The 20,166-nt window shown below is 36.9% G+C and overlaps 1 protein-coding gene across 1 annotated transcript in view; it reads right to left on the reverse strand.

Moving 5' to 3' along the window:
* Positions 1–20,166, reverse strand: part of CSMD1 (CUB and Sushi multiple domains 1) — an 805,423-nt gene that overhangs the window by 453,862 nt on the left and 331,395 nt on the right. The window contains exons 4-5 of the mRNA XM_009999261.1: positions 12,961–13,155; positions 3,334–3,541 (exon numbers count right to left, since the gene is read on the reverse strand). Coding sequence (XP_009997563.1) covers positions 3,334–3,541; positions 12,961–13,155 — 403 coding nt within the window. The remainder of the gene's footprint in view (positions 1–3,333; positions 3,542–12,960; positions 13,156–20,166) is intronic.

A 20,166-nucleotide genomic window follows, 5' to 3' on the forward strand; every position in this document is an offset into this window, starting at 1 on the left:
CAATAAGTTTTTAATCTTGCAAAAATTATGGCAAAGTCATGTTTACATGTAAAAGCCTGAGTTAGGCCTGTCTGTTTGAACTGCCCAGCTTCACTTCACCTGCAAATCATAAAATATTCACTCCAAATTAAAACAAAGCAAAACAATAAAATACAAAAAAAAACCCCACAACCAACAAGAAACAAACCGAAAACAAAAACAGAAACAAAACCAAATAAACCCACTCTCAGTCTCAATAAGTCATCTTGGGAAAGTCTCATGAAGTGATAAAGACACCTTCCCTAAGTGCAAAATTTCCTGATTTTGCTTCAAAATCATGTGAGTCTGGGCTTTTAAGATACTTCTGAAAACAAACTCCATATCCTACCTCAATTTCATTTTAAGTACCAGCACTTAATCTGAAGTCTAAAGGGACATGTTTGAAAGCATTTTAAAAGTTATATTTAATGCTCATAAATTATGCAAAATTTTTATTATTATTTTTTAATTCTAATAATTACCAAAGGAGGAGCCCTTCAGACTCAAAAGATCCAGCCATTTGCTGGACTTGGAGACAGACTCTAGACATAGCAAAGAGGCAGCCTTTTATGCTCCCAGAAGTAGTGTTCTTGGCATTATCAGCAATAGCTTAACAAGCCAAGATAAACATGGTTTATTGTCTAAAAATCCTTTGGTTTTGCTATGGGATAGCAAATCAAGCAAGTAGTTAAAATTCAAAAAGGCTTCTTTCCTCTACAGTCAAACTAATGCTACTTTTATTTCCTCCACAGATTAAAAGGCCTGTTCTACCTGCTTCACATTCATTTTGCAAACACTGATGTTCATCTTTTAAGCCTGTTGACACTTATATTGATTCAAAGCAGGAATAAAAATGTGGTCATCTATATGTGCACATCCACTCAAGATCCAGAGCTATATAACTGCTCTTTAATTAGGAAAAAGAAAATCAAACTTAAGTAGCTTTGGACACTCTAATTGTATCATGGACATAAAATAACTAGTGAGGTAATCTCACTTGCATCTTTCATAAATTAATTCCATTAGGATGGACTGTAGGAATTATTTTCAAATAATCTTTTAAGAGTAAGAAAAGGTAAACAAATCTCTTTTTCCTGTTCAATGTACTGGAAAACAGACCAAAAATCAGCTATATAACATCTTAAAGAAAGTTCAGAAATACATGACGTATGTAAGTAATACAAAATAATTAACATTATTATAAAATTCATATAAGGCTTATAATGTAATTAATATATTTGCTGTAATATCTTTCATGTATATATGTAATTAGTTTTCCTCAGCTATTCAGATTCTATTTGATCTAATATTTCCATTGCTTTACTTAAAAAAAGACCATCAAGTTTTTACTGTAATCATGCTGGAATGGCTTTCTTCTCATATGCAGACCTATTGTACCATATGCTAAAATCACAAAAAGAACCATCAATCTGAAATTATTTTTTTTTAATTCTCACTCTTTCTAGCTTTTGCAATGCTTTTGTATCTGTCTTCTATGCTCTTCACTAGGATACTATCTGGCTTATTTTACAGCAATATTCCTTTAAATGAAAAAGCAATCATAATTACCAGACCGTGCTAATGGAGTACGTGTCTTCTAACATAGAATTACTGTATAAGCTCTTGATATGATGCCAGATACAATAAAAAAGAAAAATTAACCAAAAAAAAAAAAAAGAAGTCACATTTTAAGATGATACACCTCTAGACCACTAGTTTTTAAGTATGGAACAACTTCACATTTAAGCATACAGCTGATTTTAGCAGATTACAATGTGCACTACATTTAGCATGGCTCGAATGTTGCTATGGTAACTGTTCTGGTCTAAGTATAGTGAATGTGTAGTTTCATTCCAAATTATCCAATAATCCTCTAAACATTTAATCTAAAACTTCCTGTATCTTTCCCAGCCTTTAAACAGTGATCCCAGATTGATCCTGTACTGGTATCAGTGATACTGTTATAATAACTTAATCAATGACACAGACAGTGGGGTGGAGTGCACCCTCAGCAAGTATGCAGACGAAACCAAGCTTAGTGCTGTGGTTGACACACTGGAGGGAAGGGATGTGATCCAGAGGGACCTGGACAAGCTCAAGTGGGTCCATGCCAGCCTCATGAGGTTCAACAAGACCAAATGCAAGGTCCTGCACCTGGATCAGGGTAACACACAGTAGTGAAACAGGCTGAGGGATGAAGGGATTTAAAGCAGCCCTGACAAGGAGGACTTTGGAGTAATGGTGAATGAAAAGATAGACATGGGCAGCTAACATGCACTTACAATCCTTTTCAAACCTGAAAGAGGCTAGATTTAGACTAGGTATAAGGAAGAAATTCTTTACTGTGAGAGTGGTGAAACACTTGAACAGGTTGCCCAAATAGGCAGTAGATGCCCCATTCCTGGTAACATTCAAGGTCAGGTTGGACAGGGCTCAAAAGTTTTTACATATTTGCCAAGTGAGGTTTCACCAGATCATATGCTACCTAGGACTTCAAATTATTAATGTACTGAACTGCCTAGCCTGTCATGACATTAAAATAGTAATGAGATTGAAATAATAAGTATCAGTTATATGTGAGCAGCAGGTCTGGTGGTGTTTTATTGCTGGGATACATTTTATGGCAATGGTGCATATGTCAAGCACCAGACATTCTCAGAGATGAAAAAAAATGAAAAACTTGCATATGTAGCACACAGATAAATTGTAATACAAAATGTTTTGCAATTTTTACCCATTTGTGTAGCTACATATATCATCTTTTACTTAGTACAGAGAATGTAGATTTAGTATTATAATTACTAAGCCCTAATATTGCTAAGCAAACAGTTTTAACACCAGCCAACAAGATAATAATACTTGCACATGAATACATGTAGTAAGACTGAGTTATAGACTGTTTAGAATAATATGGCATCAGGTTGTTCTCTATATATTCCTGTTTTGCAGCGAGGCTGAATTTTGCTCACTGCTTTCACTGTTGGAGTACAATATTAAGCTAAGCCATTCAAGAGACAACAACAGAAAATATTATCATGCCAAATTCAAAAACATAATAACAATAAATGTTCACTGCTAAGACACCTTGCAAATATAACTCTTGAAGATGGAGGAAAATAAGAGGAAAGAATCAAAAGCAAACTTTGTTGTTGTTGTTTTTTCATTTCTGGAGGGTAAAAGGGATCAAAGGATAATGTGTAACAAAATGGTCACTACTAACAGGTAAAAAACATCTTAAATATCCTTTAATATTATTTTTTTTAAAATACTCACCAAAAAGAACAGAAACAGATCTTTAAAAGACCTCTGACTTACCATATTGATGGTGCTTCTGTTCCACTGATCTCTAAGAAGTCATACCCTTCCTCTAACTGGAAGTCAGTGAAGACCAAAGCAATGGTATCTCCTGGTTCAGCCAATATGGTCCAGGTGCAGTCAGCATTATTTTCATACTCAGAAGGGAAGTGAGGACTTGAAATAGTTCCACTTGTCCCACGTAGTGTCCCTCCACAAGCTCCTTCAGCTGATGAACAGAATATCAATTATTAGCAGATACCTTCTACTAGATATTAGCAGATCCTTCTACCACAGCAAACCCATGTCTTTCCTTCTGTGCATAGAATACCCACAAATAAATGCACACAGAAAACAAAATACAAATGAATGGAATAGAATATTTTCTGGCTTTTAACCTGAAGACATTTTCGGTGGGGCATTTCTTTGACTTTTTTTTCCTTGTTGGTGACACTTTAGTGCCAAGCCAAAAAAGGGTAACATTGGCAGAGACACATAGTACAAGCTGACTTGGATAACCTCTGCAAAAGTGTTCACAGAAGAAAAATACTAAGGAAGAACTGGGCAGAGAGTCACAGAAATACAGTTAGTGTCCCTGTCATATAAATTTTCAAATATTTAACATTTATTTCCTGAAGACCTCTGTAATTTCTTTTAACTATAAAAAGCTGCAGAAAAAATATTCTTACAGATTTAAATGCTATCCTAAACTAGGAAGCATTAACAAACTCACAACAGCAATCTCAATTTTTTTTGTTCTAGATAGGAATGTTTATAGGTGGCAAATACATTCAGAAGGTTTTGTCACCAGATGGACCTTCCAAAGTTCATGAAGCACCTGTTAATATCATATTTTTTTAATAGTTATTAACCAAATTTTAAAAAAATGCAGATAATGGGAATTTCCTGATAACCCTGGAATGTTGTTTAATATGTTGCCAAAGAATTTAGTGGATTTCTTTTCTTGCCCTGTAAGATTTCATTGAACAATATAAAATTATGCTATTTTTTATTAGTATTGGGTACTAAAACATATAACTAAAAATGTATTGAGTGGCTATAAAAGCTACAGCAATAGTAATTAAAATATTTCTGCCTAGGCGAATGATCAGGAGAAGCACTTTTTATCTGTTTTATCATCTTTACTTAGTACTATTATCATTCTAAGTACTATCATTCTAAGTATCAAAGTATCATTCTCAGTACTATATCACCTGTATATTCTAAATGCATGAGGAGATCTAAAAACAAGTAGCTTGGCAAGGTGCATTACATAGGGAACTTACAGTCTAATATGGGTAAGAAATTAATAGCTAATGAAGAAAACAGTGCAGGATTAGAGCTGCTCTTCTCAATCACAGTATAAAGCCTGTCAGTGGAAGTCAGTTTTTAAGAAAAAATTGACAGAGAAAGGATTCATTTGAATCAAAGGAAGAGAAATACTGTGGCTGGACATTTAAAAAAGGGAACTATTAAAACAGGATAAACAACTAATAAGGCACTGAAATAAAAGGAAGAATCAGGAGAAAGACAGAAAAAGAGTAATTTCTGTAAGTATTCTATGGACCATAAATTTAACTGAAAAGAGGACAGGAAGCCTCTGAAGAGATATGAACAGGTAGCTACCTTTATTCTTCCATATGCAAAGTAAATTTTTACAGAAAGAAATGTAACATAACCTTGGCTACCAAAACCTTGATGTCTTGGCAGACAATTATCTCAGGGGAGGACAGAACTTTTTGATAAATTTCGTATCTGACTTTCTGAACCCTGATATTCATATGTTCTTCTTTTTTAAAAAGATTTAGTGGTGAAACAGATCTACACTACTTAAAGATTTATTTTTGTTGATGAAATCACCCATTTCTGTGATTCCTCCCTCAATCCCTGGGTTTTTATACAGCATATACTGAAAAGGGTTATTGTGCCTTTGGGGGATGAAAGAGGAAAGGAAGTGAAATGGCTAAAGCAAAGGATCAGAGTCAGAATACCCTGCACAGAATACATGCAAAGATTAAAATAATTTTTAAAATACTGCAAATGTATGATAAATAAGAAAGGCAAATCAAGGTTTATTATCAATAATAATTATAATGAACTCCTCCCCATTTTTAAAAGAAATTATATAGCTTTCAAGCACTTCACTTCAGATCATCATCTAACCCAGCAAAGAAAAGCAATTTAACTTGATACATCCTGTGCCAAAACTTCAGTACAGAAACTAACACTGAGTTATTGATTTCCACTGCAGTCATCAGTGTCAAGTGTTAAAATGAACCACCAAAAAACAAAACCTGGTAATTTCCACCCTCTCTTTTTCTAGGCTTTCTACTTGTTCATATTTTGTCACAGTAGTGTGGGATTTATTTATTTTTTTTAAAGAATCAAAATGTAAGAGGATGATTTCCAGTTAATAATTCAAAAAGGTTCTACCTGTATTGTTCAAAGCCAGCGAGCAGGCTTTTCTCATCCAGCATAACCAGCAAGATAAGTAAAATCCTAAGTCTCTTTGATAAAAGAGACTCCACTTCCTGTTAAATTTTGTTATAACAATATTCTCAATGACACCATCTCCCACTGTGTTTTTACTGACATTAAGTAACATGCTAATGGTAATTACAATGCTACTCAGTGTTTCTGCTGCAGTGCCCCTGAATAATCTTTGAGCTCTAAAGCTCTGACTCTTGCAGTTGTCAAGGAAAACTATGTAGTTGATTATTTCTGGTAATTGCATGCAAAAATCTAAATTTATACACTGTAGATTACCAGTGAAAGCCAAAGGAGCTCAGGCTACTACAGCTATCTGCCTAAAGGGATGCATAGCTTTTTAATCTATTCAAAACAGCATTTCTACAGGATTTGCAAGAAATAAAGTTAGCTTAGAAACAGAAAGAGAACATTAGTTATGTAAGACCACAAAAACTACATTGGTCCAGAGAGTATTTTCTCTCCAAAAGATGTGGATGTGTTAAGGAAAGACTGCAGTGAAGAGCCGCTGCACAGAATGATCCTCTGATGTACTGCCTGTGTTCCAGGAGCCTGTAGCTTGCAGACTTCCTCCATCATAGGTGGCACCTAGGCAAAGGCAACCTCACCACTGAATGCTAAACGTAATAAATTGCCTAAGAGTGAGCACAGGCAGGAGGCACGCAGCTAGAGAGCAGGAGACACTAACTGCCCACACATACGCTATGTTTCTTCAGCTGGCCCCAGAGCTAACTGGCATCTCTGGGCTGATCATCCATCTTGGCCACGGCCTTCTCTATGTTATGCTTTTGACAGAACTAGAACAGTGTTCAGAAGTCTTAATACATCACTGTGGTTGCAGCAATTTGACAGCAGATAGTAGTGCCTCAGGCTTCATGCATTCAGACTCCAATTCATTAACAAATTGCATTTTAAAATGTTCAAGTATTTAATTCCAAACACAGTTATTTTCAAATTGTAAGCAACTGCACGAAGTGCTGTTTGTATCAGCATAAGTGACTACTTGAAGTATAAAGCTACAAACATTTGAATCTCTCAGTAGTCAGGAATTCAGTGGTCTGAATTGGAAGAATATGCATCTTACATAAAGTACACATGAAAACACGTATGTCTAGCACCACTTGACAAAAAACATATGCACTGTATAAAAGAGAAGCTTAGATAAAACAGATAAACATATCCCTCAAGTTAATGTATGTAAAAATCAATTTGACCACTGAGGAAAAATGGCAGTCAATGAAAAATCTTACGTTTTTCTTCAAACTAGAAAGAGCAATTTCATAAAAAATAGCAATCTGACAACTTTGGCAATCTATGTTTTGCATAATGAAGTGAGATGCAAGCCCTGCTAAGATATCCAAGGATGGGATAAGGACAGAAACAGTATCATGGAAAAATCCCTTATTTAAATTGGTTTAGATACCTTTTGAACATTCAGTCAGCTGTACAGGACTTTCCACTCCTTCCCACAAAAATGCTTTCCAGAATTCAACATAAAACTTGAGAGATAGTTTATAAATTGAAATCAAATGACACATTATAATTTCTAGTCACATTTTGTAAGTCTTATAAATTAAATAAAACTGCAGCTTTAGAGAGTTTTAAATGAACCATGGGCATACATCATTTAGCATGCTTTATTAAAAATATGACTGAAACAGTTCTTTATTTATTGAGGTTGGAGACATCCTGCAGAGAGATGCGAGGCAAGCTGAATATGAGTCAACAGTGTCACCGGGCAACCAAAAGGGTCAACCATGTCCTGAGGTTCATCAGGCACAGCATAGCTACCCAGTGAAGGAGGTGACTGTCCCACTCTGCACTGCACTGGTGCAGCCCCACCTCAAGCACTGTGTGCAGTTTTGGGTGCCTCAATATAAGGACATAAAACTGAGTGTATCCAGAGGAGGGCAACCAGGATGGTGAGAGGTCTCAAGGGCAAGACTTACAAGAAGCAGCTGAAGTCACTTTGTATGTTCAGCTTGGAGAAAGAAGGCTGATAAGTGACTTCATTACAGTCTACAACTTCCCCAGGGGGGGCAGCGAAGGGGGAACTGATGATCTTTCTCTGGTGACCAGCACAGGAACAGACCACAAGGAAGCTGTGCCAGGGACAGTTCAAACTGGGTATCAGGGAAAACATTCTTTCCTGAGAGGGTGGTTTGGTCGCTGGAACAGGCTCCTGAGGGAAGTGCTTACAGCACCAAGTCTGCCTGAGTTCAAGAAACATCTGGACAACACCCTCAGTCGTATGGTTTAGTTTTAGGTAGTCCTGCAAGGAGCGGAGTTGGACTTGATGATCCTTTTGGGTCCCTTCGAAATTGAGACATTCTATGATTCAATGACTTACTCAAGTCCTTCCTGAATGCCATTTCTCTTTCATTCATTCGTGACAAAGTAGATAATTGTACCTCTTATAAAATTCTTCTGTACCTAAAACACACCTATGAAATAATAATGAATGACTCGAAGAGAGATGCTTTGGATATTTTGGAAATTATTAATCTGAGGGAGTTAGTTTAATGACTTTTTGAAATAAGACTTCAAGCTCACAATTTTAAAATGTGTTAGTGATAAAAAATCTAAAATAAAGCCATAGTATGTCAACTCCAAGTTTAAAAATATACTTTAGGATGTCAATGCCAACCATAAAGCTGCTAAACTGCTAGATTAATAAAGACCAAAAACATTGCTTAGTTACAAGTGTTACAACAGCGTAACTCAGATAACTCATTGATCTAATCTAGTTCCAAATGGCAGCCAGCTCTTGAACTACCAAAATATTCACATCTACTTGCTAATCTTCTTTAATATTTTAGTTTTGTGTTGATTTTATTTTGAATAAGTAAAAGCCAACACCTATGCTTCTCCTCTGTGTTTCAAAAAGCAGAAACTTGTCAGAAGGTTGTTAGGATTTTTTTCTGTCATCACTTGAATCCAAATATACTGCATCCCAGATAACTGTTCCATTCAGTTCCCTCCATTTCTCAATTTCTTCTCTTGCTATTGATTAAATTCACATAAATTAGATACTCCTTAGATTGTGCACCTAAGACCAATTTTCTTTCTCTCTCCAGGGTTTTCAAAGGACACTTCAAAATAATGTTATTGCTGTCTAAATAGAATGGGATTTATTTTGTTGAAATTCCAGAAATTACTGCAGTTTAGGAAAATAGTGTCTATTTTACATATATTTTAAAAGCCAGATTTCTCACGTTGAGCTATTGGTATGTGAAAAATAAAAATGTAAAAAACGTTACCATTGGTTTAGATACCTGTGGGCACCTGTTGAAGCTGTAGGAACACTTTGAACATTTTGCCTTTGAAATTTCAGTGAGCAAGATCTAAGCAGACCCCAAAGCCTAATGGAGTTGTCCCATAGCTATTATACTGGATTCAGTGCAGTAGTCTTGTACTTCATAGGGGTTTAGTTTATCAGTTTTTTCTTTGTCAAGAATGTGCTTAATTTAGTAGCCTTTTTCAATTCTCATTTATTCTATTATATTGATTTGTTATATTACTAAGACCTATTCCCCCAACATCCATTCTGGAGAGGAAATCTAATCTATTAGTAACCAAAGTTACAGATTTTGAATAAGAAAAAAAAAAAAAAAAGTGATGGAGAAATTATTTGCTAATCTGGCTGAAAAGTTCAGTTATTAACTGACAGTACATACTTGAGTAAAATTTAAATCAAACCCTCCAACTTTTTAATGCAAAAACATGGTATTAAGGTAAAATAGCTAGATTAAAAAGTTCAAAAATTCATCAACAGTCTGCAATGTCCTACTCTCTCCCCCTCAGAAATAAAAGATCAGTTTTCTGGATATCTTGTAAAGACTCTGTTCTCTTTCATAAGTATCCTAAGCTGTTTTCCAGTGATAAAATAATATTTCACTTGAGAATATTTTATAATTTTAACAATGATAATGATACCTTAAAATAACAGTCTACAACAAATTAATGGTAAAGCCCTAATTTCGAAGCAAAAAGATAAAAGACTAAATTATTTAAGGGCAAATTAATGACTGTTGCAGATTTCACTTTTTTTTTTTTTTTTTTTTTTTTTTTTTTATAATTAGGAAAGTTAATCCAGTTATTCTCAGAAGCCTACATGCAGTTATGAAATCTTTCATCTTTTTATGACTGCCCCTGAGGTTTGTTTTTCATTTTTAGTGGATTGCTGTATCTTCCTCTGATGTTAACTTTGTTCATGCTTCTAATGGTCAGATGAAAGTTCTCTTTGTCATTCTTTGGTTTTACTATATCATTCTAAGTACCTTCACTATGTTTTCATTGTACTGGTAATTTCATTTTTCACTTCTTGTTCTTGTCTTTCAGGCACCTTATTGCACAAATCCAGCTTTGACCTGGCATCCTTTCATTTTTTTATCCGGTCCCTCCATACCTACTGATACATGTTACAAGAAGAATATATAAATAAATATATTACTTACACAGACTTACACTCACACATATATAAGAATGAATACTTGTAGCTGTGTTCATATTTACCCTCTGGGTGCGATGTAGCCAGTCCTGTGCTACTGGGTGAGAAATCATACAATACATACTGCCTGCTTTTCCTGAAAAACTTCTCTGACTTCTTATTTGACTGGACACAATAACTTTTATTCAGATTTTATTCCAATGGAAACACTGCATCAATTCAGATTATTCTGAAAGTGAACCAGGTGGCTCAGGCATGAGTCTGCTTCTTCATTGTAAAAATTTGGTTTGGGAAAATATTTTCACTTTATCATGTATTGCATCATCAATAAACAGAATTTATGGGAAACAGTATTTTCTCTTTCACTTAAAAAAAAATAATAATATTTATAAACATGGATAAATGTTGTGATTGGGACATCTATTGCTCCTCCTTAAACTTGTAAAGTATCAGTTCTGAATCTCTGTATTTACTTTATCTTAACCTATACTGAATTGTCAACTCTCCTTCCTTCCTTCCTTCCTTCCTTCCTTCCTTCCTTCCTTCCTTCCTTCCTTCCTTCCTTCCTTCCTTCCTTCCTTCCTTCCTTCCTTCCTTCCTTCCTTCCCTCCTTCCTTCCCTCCTTCCTTCCCTCCTTCCTTCCCTCCTTCCTTCCCTCCTTCCTTCCCTCCTTCCTTCCCTCCTTCCTTCCCTCCTTCCTTCCCTCCTTCCTTCCTTCCTTCCTTCCTTCCTTCCTTCCTTCCTTCCTTCCTTCCTTCCTTCCTTCCTTCCTTCCTTCCTTCCTTCCTTCCTTCCTTCCTTCCTTCCTTCCTTCCTTCCTTCCTTCCTTCCTTCCTTCCTTCCTTCCTTCCTTCCTTCCTTCCTTCCTTCCTTCCTTCCTTCCTTCCTTCCTTCCTTCCTTCCTTCCTTCCTTCCTCTTCCTTCCTTCCTTCCTTCCTTCCTTCCTTCCTTCCTTCCTTCCTTCCTTCCTCTGTTCTAGTAATACTGGCTTAATCATATATTCTTCATCAAAGTATTTCTCCATTAGTATGTTTTAAATCTGGAACCTGATTCATTATTACTTGATCTTTTTGGACATAGTATTTCTTTTACTAGCTTATTTTATTATCTCTCCAAAATTTCGTGTCTTTTTAATGATAATATATTACATTTTCTTCTCACAGCTATTTTTGTTGTGAAGAAAAGCTTACCATTGTAATATCACTAATCCAATTTGTATTCTTAATGCTAGCTTTATAAAAATCCAGACTCATACAACTATAATCAACTAGGGATTCTCAAAATTACTGAAAATTGAGAACCTAATTATACAAAGTTCGTTTAGAAGTAGTCACATATCATAAATCAGCTATTAGTGGGGTTACTGCAGAGAATGAAATTAACTTTCAAATCATTTCAGACTTGTACTGCACAGTATTTCAACGCCAAGATAAAGAAGGAAAATGTTTTTGGGTGAGACTATTATGGTAGCTAAGATTGAGACAACAAAGACCTTTTTAATTCCCAGGACAGAAGCCAGAGCAGGATTTAGGTGGGCCACTGATTCTTCCTGTCAATATTTGTAAGCCACCTATATAATTTCTTGCAGAAACTCATGATAAACTCATTGGTTAGCTTCTAATAGCAGAAAAGCGAATGGCTGCTCTTAGCATATGGAAAACCAGAACTAAGTTCTAATAATTACCTCATCTTTCACCTTTGAACTTTGAAGGGAGGCTGTTTTCTATTTTGTTTTCTATCTTTTACATTTTGGATGTTGCCATATTATCACACACCAAAAATCATAGTTTATTGAAAGAAAAAAAATAAAAATAAAATAAATAGAGTACAGGAAATGTCTTGACAGTCAAATTATCTAATGTTTCTAAAACTGCCACTGACTGCACCTTTGATTTCTGATCAGAGTTTCTTATAAGCCATCAATGAATTTGTAGTTCAGTTTGGCACTACTTCCCTCTACGAGGCTATACATTAAAGGGAGAATCTCTGAAACTGAGTAGCAGTCAGAGAAACAAAATGGTAGATACAAGAGCCAATGCTGCCTACACCTTCTTGGAGGCTTAGTAATTCACTGAGGAATTCTCCTAGCAGAAACAGCACTGGTGCAGTTAGACAATATATAATTTACTGGACAGAAATTTCTTAATGCTTCTGAAAATATTAAGCAACAAATTGCAGAAAGCAGCAATTTGCTAGCATCAGCAAAGCCTGGGAAACATAACACAGAGAACAAGCTTATTATGATTTTTCAGTATATAAAACTTGTAGCTTTTTTTAACTCTGCTCTATTATCTAGCATAGATGCCATGAAATTAGTTTATGATGACAAGAAAGAACACCACAAAATTAATTAGCAAAGGCTGCCCCTCAGGCCTCCTAGCTTTCAGTAAATAGCAAAGTTTTAGAAATAAAAGTACTAGACACAGCAAGAGAGAAAACACAAGGAATTACAGAAGTAAACAGGGTATGTGCAGATTCATGGTACTTAGTGGCATGCATGGAAGGCTTCTCAGCATGGCACAGTGTAAGGCTGCTCTGTATGATCTTTGAAAGGTTGTGAGTATCAAGGGTGATTCCCAATGACTGGAAATATATTTACATTCAGAAAATAAATAAAAAAACAACCAAAGCTTAAAAAAAAAATATTTAATCTGCTGTTCATCTGCTATTGTTGTCTTAATATTTTAAAGATGTTTCCTGTCTGTTTTTACCTCTGCAAAATGGAACTGGAAAATCCCATGATGCACCATTTCCAGGACTCACAATACATGTCAACATGGCATGGCCTTCTAGGATGTAACCAGAGATACAGCTATATCGGATTTTATCTCCAATATTGAATCTTGTTCCATGAAGTACTCCTTTAGGTATTTCTCCTGGGTTGCCACAAGTATGACTAGGTAATACTGTAAAAAGAAAGAGGGAAAGATGTTACAGTTAAAATCTGCAGAACAAAGCAATAAATGCTTCTCAAACCATGGCAATTAAATAACTGGTTTCATTATTATTTTTTAAAGCTCTATTCCTTATAAAAATTAAGTAGGCAATGGAAGGTACTACCACAAAAGATTCCAGTTTATGACAGACATTATCACTTTCAAAGTTAATTTCAAATCCAGTTCTTGGTTTAATAGTCCTTCAGTGCAGTCCCTTACAGATCTAAATTCAAACAAAATATTTTATATTTTGCTTTCTCCCAAATCTCTGAATAAAATTTTTAAAATATTTTATTTAATTATTTTTGTGAATATTGCAAAAATACACATGCAACACCATGGATCCGGACAGTAGAAGGCACTTTATATGCAGTTTTTATTTTAGTAGATAGGTAAGAATGTAAAAGAATCCAGTAATAACTGGTCACTAACACTAAATGGAAGTCTAAAGTATATTTTTTAAAGTTTGATTTTTATCTTCTTTTCAAGTTACTTCAAGTTCAAGAAAATAAATTAAATCAATCATTGTTAATAGAAACAGAAAACAGAAGGAAACAATGACAAAGCAGTGACATTTAGCTGGTATGAATGGACACAGTTATTTTGTTTTTCATTGCAGAAGTTACTAATACTTGCAAGTTACTTTCCATTTGTAGTATAATATTCCATTAGTTATTTGGAACAGATTGTTTTAACCAGTTATCAATTTAAAGATGATACTCCTCCACCTAGGAAAAGCACAAGTGTGCACTGAGGAGGAGGAAAAGGGAATTGTTTTTGTTCTCAGTCTCATTTGAAAGTCATTCATGGCATGCTATTCCTTTCATTGAAGTAGTATACATTAAAATGGTTTATTTTAGAGCAGATGTTCTGGTTTGGTTTGGTGGGATTTTGGTAACGGGGGAAAGGCCACAGGAGCGGCTCCGGTAAGAAGCCGAGAAGCTCCCTCTGCTGCAAAATCTGTCAAGGAGCCATTAGAGGGACAATAGATGCGCCTCCACGATTAGCATATGAAAGAACTGATACAACACCTGAGCAGAGAAGCACTTAGGGGAGAAGAGCTGGGCTGGAGAGTGAGAGCTGGTGGTTGGTAAGGAAGAAGGGGAAGAAGGTGCCCTAGCACAAGTTTCCCTGCAACCCATGGCGAGATGTGGCAGCTGTCCCCCTGCACTCATGGAGGAACATGGTGGAACATTCCCTAAAGGTGCCAGGAGGGGTGAACTTGGCCAGTGGACTTGGATTTTGTGGCCAGTGGATTTGCTGCCAGTGGACTGTGATTATGACTGTAAGGAATTCTTCTTCCTGAGGAAGGAGTGGCAAGAATCACCAGCCTGTGAAATTACTCTAAATCCCATCCCCATCCCCCTGTGCCACTGGGGGGAAGGAGGGAGAGAAACTGGGAACAAAGTGATTTGGGCCCGGGAAGAAGGGAGGGGTGGGATAACATATGTAAGCCCTGCTCTTTGTGTTGTCTGTGCCCTGTGTGTGTTTGATTAGTGTTAAATTTTTTTATTTATTTTTTTTTCCCCCAAGTTGAGTCTGTTTTGCCAGGGACCTTAATCGCTGAAGAACCCTCTTTGTCCTTTTTCTCAACCCAGGAGCTTTGTCCTCATCCCAAAGTGTGTGTGTGTGTGGGGAGTTGAGTGAGCAGCCTTGGGGCTGTTCCTTTGTTGTCGTGTTGGGCCCAAACCATGACATTTTTGGTGAGCCAGGCAGGAGAAAGACAAGGAACCACGACAGCAGAAAAGGAAATGCAGAGAGCTGAAATATGTCATAAACAGAGCACAAAAGTTACATGCATTAATCAAAAAACTGGTGGTCTGAAAACGTCAGATGTAATTCAGGTATCGTATCAGAAAGTGCATGCTAAATGGAGGAATTATTTCACATCATACTTCTCTCTTTCCTTCACCTGCAGAATCAACATAATCATACTAACCTCACTAACCTGCATATTAAGAGGATTAATTGCTCAATACATGCACATCCTCGGAGTGTTGTAAAGTACTGTATCAATATATCAATGCTAATTAAGTCCCATTATACCATGTAAGTTCAATGACTGAATGCACATCCTTAATTCATTACTCAAACAGTTAGTCACACTGGCATTTAAATGATCATAATTACACTTAAGTTACAACCCAAATTATACAGGAAAACTCTGAAAAGGCATATGCTGTAAAGCATAAAGCTAAAAAAAATTAGAAGAGCTAACAATTTCACTTATAATATTCTTTTAAGAGAAAAATCCCCAAATCTTCTATAAATATTAACAAGGTAACAAAACACTCTAATGAATCATGACTTAGATGACTATTCCACCAATGTTGCAGATCAGACATCTCAGATCTCTGTGCATTACAGGAACTACTTGAAGCTGCTGAACGAGTAGCTACAAGCAAACAATATGACACCTGACTTTGTGCTGCTTCGGCAGCCTTCATAGAATAGGATATTTATTTCAATGTGCTCATTCAGATTGGAGAGTCAGTGTTTAATTAGCATGCATCAAAATGAATAAATGTAAAATAAAGCACATGACATCAAAATAACTGGAATAAAATAAAAATACCAATTTACATTCCAAAAAGTTGGCAACAATGACTCATCATAGGCTGCAACATATATTGGTATATACTATTATCTGTTTTATACCACTAGTAAAATGCTACCTTTCTCTTGTCAGTTTTTTTTCCCTTTTTTTGCTGCTTTAGTCATAGTGCGTCAATACAGGTAATTTTGCAAAAGAAGTCAAACACAGAAAAAGTTGTTACACACTTTGAAACATGAGAGTGCCTGCATTTGAAACATGAGAATCTCTTCTGTTTTTAAATAAAAACATTTTTATAAAGCATTGTAATATGAAGTGGTTTCATCTTAAGATTTATTGCATGCAGCAATACCTATACAACTCAAAACTCACCATTTATTTTTTTATAAGTGAGTGTGCTATTTGAAAAAAATACATTATTCAAAGACACCATGATTGCTGATAATCTGCATTCCCAAGGAAAATGCACCATAGCAAACCTACGTTTGCCATATACATGACAACTAGCACTGGCTAACTGTTGAAATTTTACTGAAGTTAATCAGTGTTCTGTGTAAAGAAGGTCTCCTGCAATATGATGTTTTTTCTGCATCTTCTTACCAGTACATATGCCAAGAAATCCAGGAAAAAATGGGACTCGGCATCTGAAACTGACACACATTTTACCACAACCTCCAAAAAACAGTAAAAGATGAGTGATCTGAGAATGAGTCTTATGCAATAATATATATAACAGTTCACTGGAATTCACCACTTGTCAAGATCAACTATTCAGCTACATTTTTTATTTGCTTTTCTAAAACTTTTATTGAAGTATCTTGAGGTAGCTGCATAATTTCATCTGCACAGACTTTACTGCTGGTCATAATATGAATTATTCTTTGAAGGTTCCTATCAGTAACCAGAACATAACCTCTGGATTATGAAAGTTCTAGCTGACCAAAGCCATGATACGGAAAGGTTATACATGTTCATCAAGGTATAACTTCATTGCCAAATTTTCAGTAAAAAAAAAACCCATACTTTTCTGTAGTGTTACTGACATCTACTGTAAACAAGATAGAGAATCTGCAGTCACTTCCTGGAAGCTTGTAATATTACCTTTGTCACAGCCTGTTTCATTGCCAATAATGCTTGATTCATTAAATAACTTTATGTTTACTGAGTACTGAGAACAATTATAAACTACACTAAACAGAAGCACTTTGTAAGTAATCGATTTTTTTATATTGACCTAAGGTTAGAATGTTCTCAGATAGCATGCTTTATCTCTCTTTTCTTCACTGAAGTCCTTCCCAGGTTTGAAGAAAAAATAATAGTGCATGGAAAGAAATCTGATCAGCCCTAGTATTATTTTAAAAGCAAAAGCATATAAAATGGCATAGCCACACAGATCCATCTCCTCAGATTTCCTCCTCAAGAACCTACCTACCTTCAGTATTCCAACAGACATAAGAAACTATGTGGACTTTACTTACTAATACAGATCAATCTGAAGCACTGTGCAGCATTATTTGTTTATTAAATTAAAGGTAAAAGGTGAGCCTTTCTTATACATTAACTCTATCTTCCTAGACAAAACTGTTTGACAAATGCACAGGATCAAAATCTATAATACAATTTATTAATTAGACAACATGCCAAAGGTTTTAACTCACTGTTTAAACTAACTATGCACGTTACAGATTTTTTTTTTAAAGAAAAGTATTCAGAATGTAATTTATATTATGAAACATAACACTAAAATTCATTATCAGACAGTGGCGTGAGGCTACACTACAGCAGGACTGTATAATGTAGTAGACAAGGAAACATTTCTAACAATATATGACTAATCACAGAATCACAGAATCCTAGGGGTTGGAAGGGACCTTGAAAGATCGTCTAGTTCAACCTTCCTGCCAGAGCAGGATCACCCAGAGCACATCACACAGGAATGCATCCAGGTGGGTTTTGAATGTTTCCAGTGAAGGAGACTCCACAACCTCTCTGGACAGCCTGTTCCAGTGCTCTGTCACTCTCACAGTAAAAAAGTTTTTTTCTTATATTTATGTGGAACCTCCTATGCTCCAGTTTGCACCCACTGCCCCTTGTCCTATCAGTGGACATCACTGAAAAAAGCCTGACTCCATCATCCTGACACTCATTCTTAACATATTTGTAAACATTGATGAGGTCACCCCCTCAGTCTCCTTTTCTCCAAGCTAAAGAGACCCAGCTCCCTCAGACTTTCCTCATAAGGGAGATGTTACACTCCCACATCATTTTTGTAGCTCTGCGCTGGACTCTTTCAAGCAGTTCCCTGTCCTTCTTGAACTGAGGGGGCCAGAACTGGACACAATATTCCAGATGTGGCCTCACCAAGGCAGAATAAAGGGGGAGGAGAACCTCCCTTGACCTACTAACCACACACTTTCTAATACACTCCAGGATGCCATGGGCCTTCTTGGCTACAAGGGCACATTGCTGGCTCATGGTCATCCTCCTGTCCACCAGGACCCCCAGGTCCCTTTCTCCTACACTGCTCTCCAGCAGGTCAGCCCCCAACCTGTACTGGTACACAGGGTTGTTCTTCCCCAGATGCAAGACTCTGCACTTGCTCTTGTTGAATTTCATCAGGTTTCTCCCCGCCCAACTCTCCAGCCAGTCTAGGTCTCACTGAATGACAGCACAGTCTTCTGGTGTGTCAGCCACTCCTCCCAGTTTTGTCTAATCAGTAAACTTGCTGAGGCCACACTCTGTTGCCTCATCCAGGTTGTTGATGAAAACATTGAATAGTACTGGTCCCAGTACTGACCCCTGAGGGACTCCTCTAGTCACAGACCTCCAAGTAGATTCTGTCCCATTGACCACAACTCTCTGATTTCTTCCTTTCAACCAGTTCATGATCCACCTCACTACGTGACCATCAAGACAACACTTCCTCAGTGTACCTACTAGGATGCTGTGGGAGACAGATGCTTTACTGAAACCAAGATAAACCACATCTACTGCTCTACCATCATCTATCCACCTAGTTATTTCCTCACAGAAGGCTATAAGGTTAGTCAAACATGACTTACCCTTGGTAAAACCATGTTGACTGCTCTTAATGACCCCCTCATCCTTGATATGCCTAGAGCTAGCGACAACAACAAGTTGTTCCATCACCTTTCCAGGGATGGAGGTGAGGCTGACCGGTCTATAGTTACCTGGGTTCTCCTTCTTGCCCTTCTTGTAGACTGGAGTGACATTTGCTATCCTCCAGTCTTCAGGCACCTCTCCTGTTGCCCATGACTTACCAAAGATGATGGAGAGTGGCCTAGCAATGACCTCCGCCAGCTCCCCTCAGCACTTTGGATGCATTCCATCCAGACCCATCAATTAATGGTTGTCCAGATTGCTTAACTGATCCCTAACCCAATCCTCATCTACCAAAGCAAACTTCTTCATCCAGACTTCTTCTGGGACTTTAAGGATCTGGGGCTCCTGGGGGGAGTCTGCAGCAGTAAAGACAGAGGCAAAGAAAGTATTCAGTACCTCTACCTTCTTTATATCCTCTGTCACCAGGGCACCCACTCATTCATTGCCTCTAATATTAGTTCTATCTGCAATGTATTTGAAGAAACCTTTTCTATTGTCTTTGACCTCACTAGCAAGGTTTAGTTCCAAAAAGGCCTTAGCTTGCCTTATTGCCTCCCTACATCCTCTGACAACAGTCCTATATTCCTTCCAGGTGGCCAATCCATCCTTCCATGATCCATAGATTCTCTTCTTCCACTTGAGTTTGCCCAGCAGTTCCTTGTTTAACTACGCAGGTCTCCTGGCTCCTTTACTTGATTTCCTACCCAATGGAATGCTCTGATCCTGAGCTTGCAAGAAGTGGTCCTTGAATGTTGACCAACTATCTTGAGCCTCTTTACCATCTCGTGATCACTGCAGCCAAGGCTGCCATTGACCGTCACCACTTCAACCAGACCCTCCTTGTTGGTGAGTACAAGCTCCAGCAGTGCTCCTCTCCTAGTCAGTTTGTCCACCATTTGGATCAAGAAGTTATCACTGATGCATTGAAGGAACTTCCTAGACTGGGAATGGCTGGCTGTGTAGGCCTTCCAGCAAATATCTGAGTAGCTAAAATCCCCCATGAGGACTAAGGCCTGTAGTTGAAAGGCTGCTTTCAGCTGCCTGTAGAAAGCCGCATCAACTCCTTCGTCCTGATAAGCAAATCTGTAATAGACCCCCACAACTGTATCACCCATGCCAGTCTGCCCCTTAATTCATACCCACAGACTTTCCACTTGCTCCTTATCAGCCCCTGGACAGAATTCAGATCAATTTAATCAATTAAAGCTTGTTAAATAAACTCATCTTTAACAAATTACAGATTCTCAGATGGCTTTTATAATTCATTTACACAGCCTTTTCAATACGCTTCCTGAAGCTAAACT

The sequence above is a fragment of the Chaetura pelagica genome, unplaced genomic scaffold (genome assembly GCF_000747805.2).
Source record: "Chaetura pelagica isolate M959 unplaced genomic scaffold, ChaPel_1.0 scaffold90, whole genome shotgun sequence".
NCBI classification, from domain to species: domain Eukaryota; kingdom Metazoa; phylum Chordata; class Aves; order Apodiformes; family Apodidae; genus Chaetura; species Chaetura pelagica.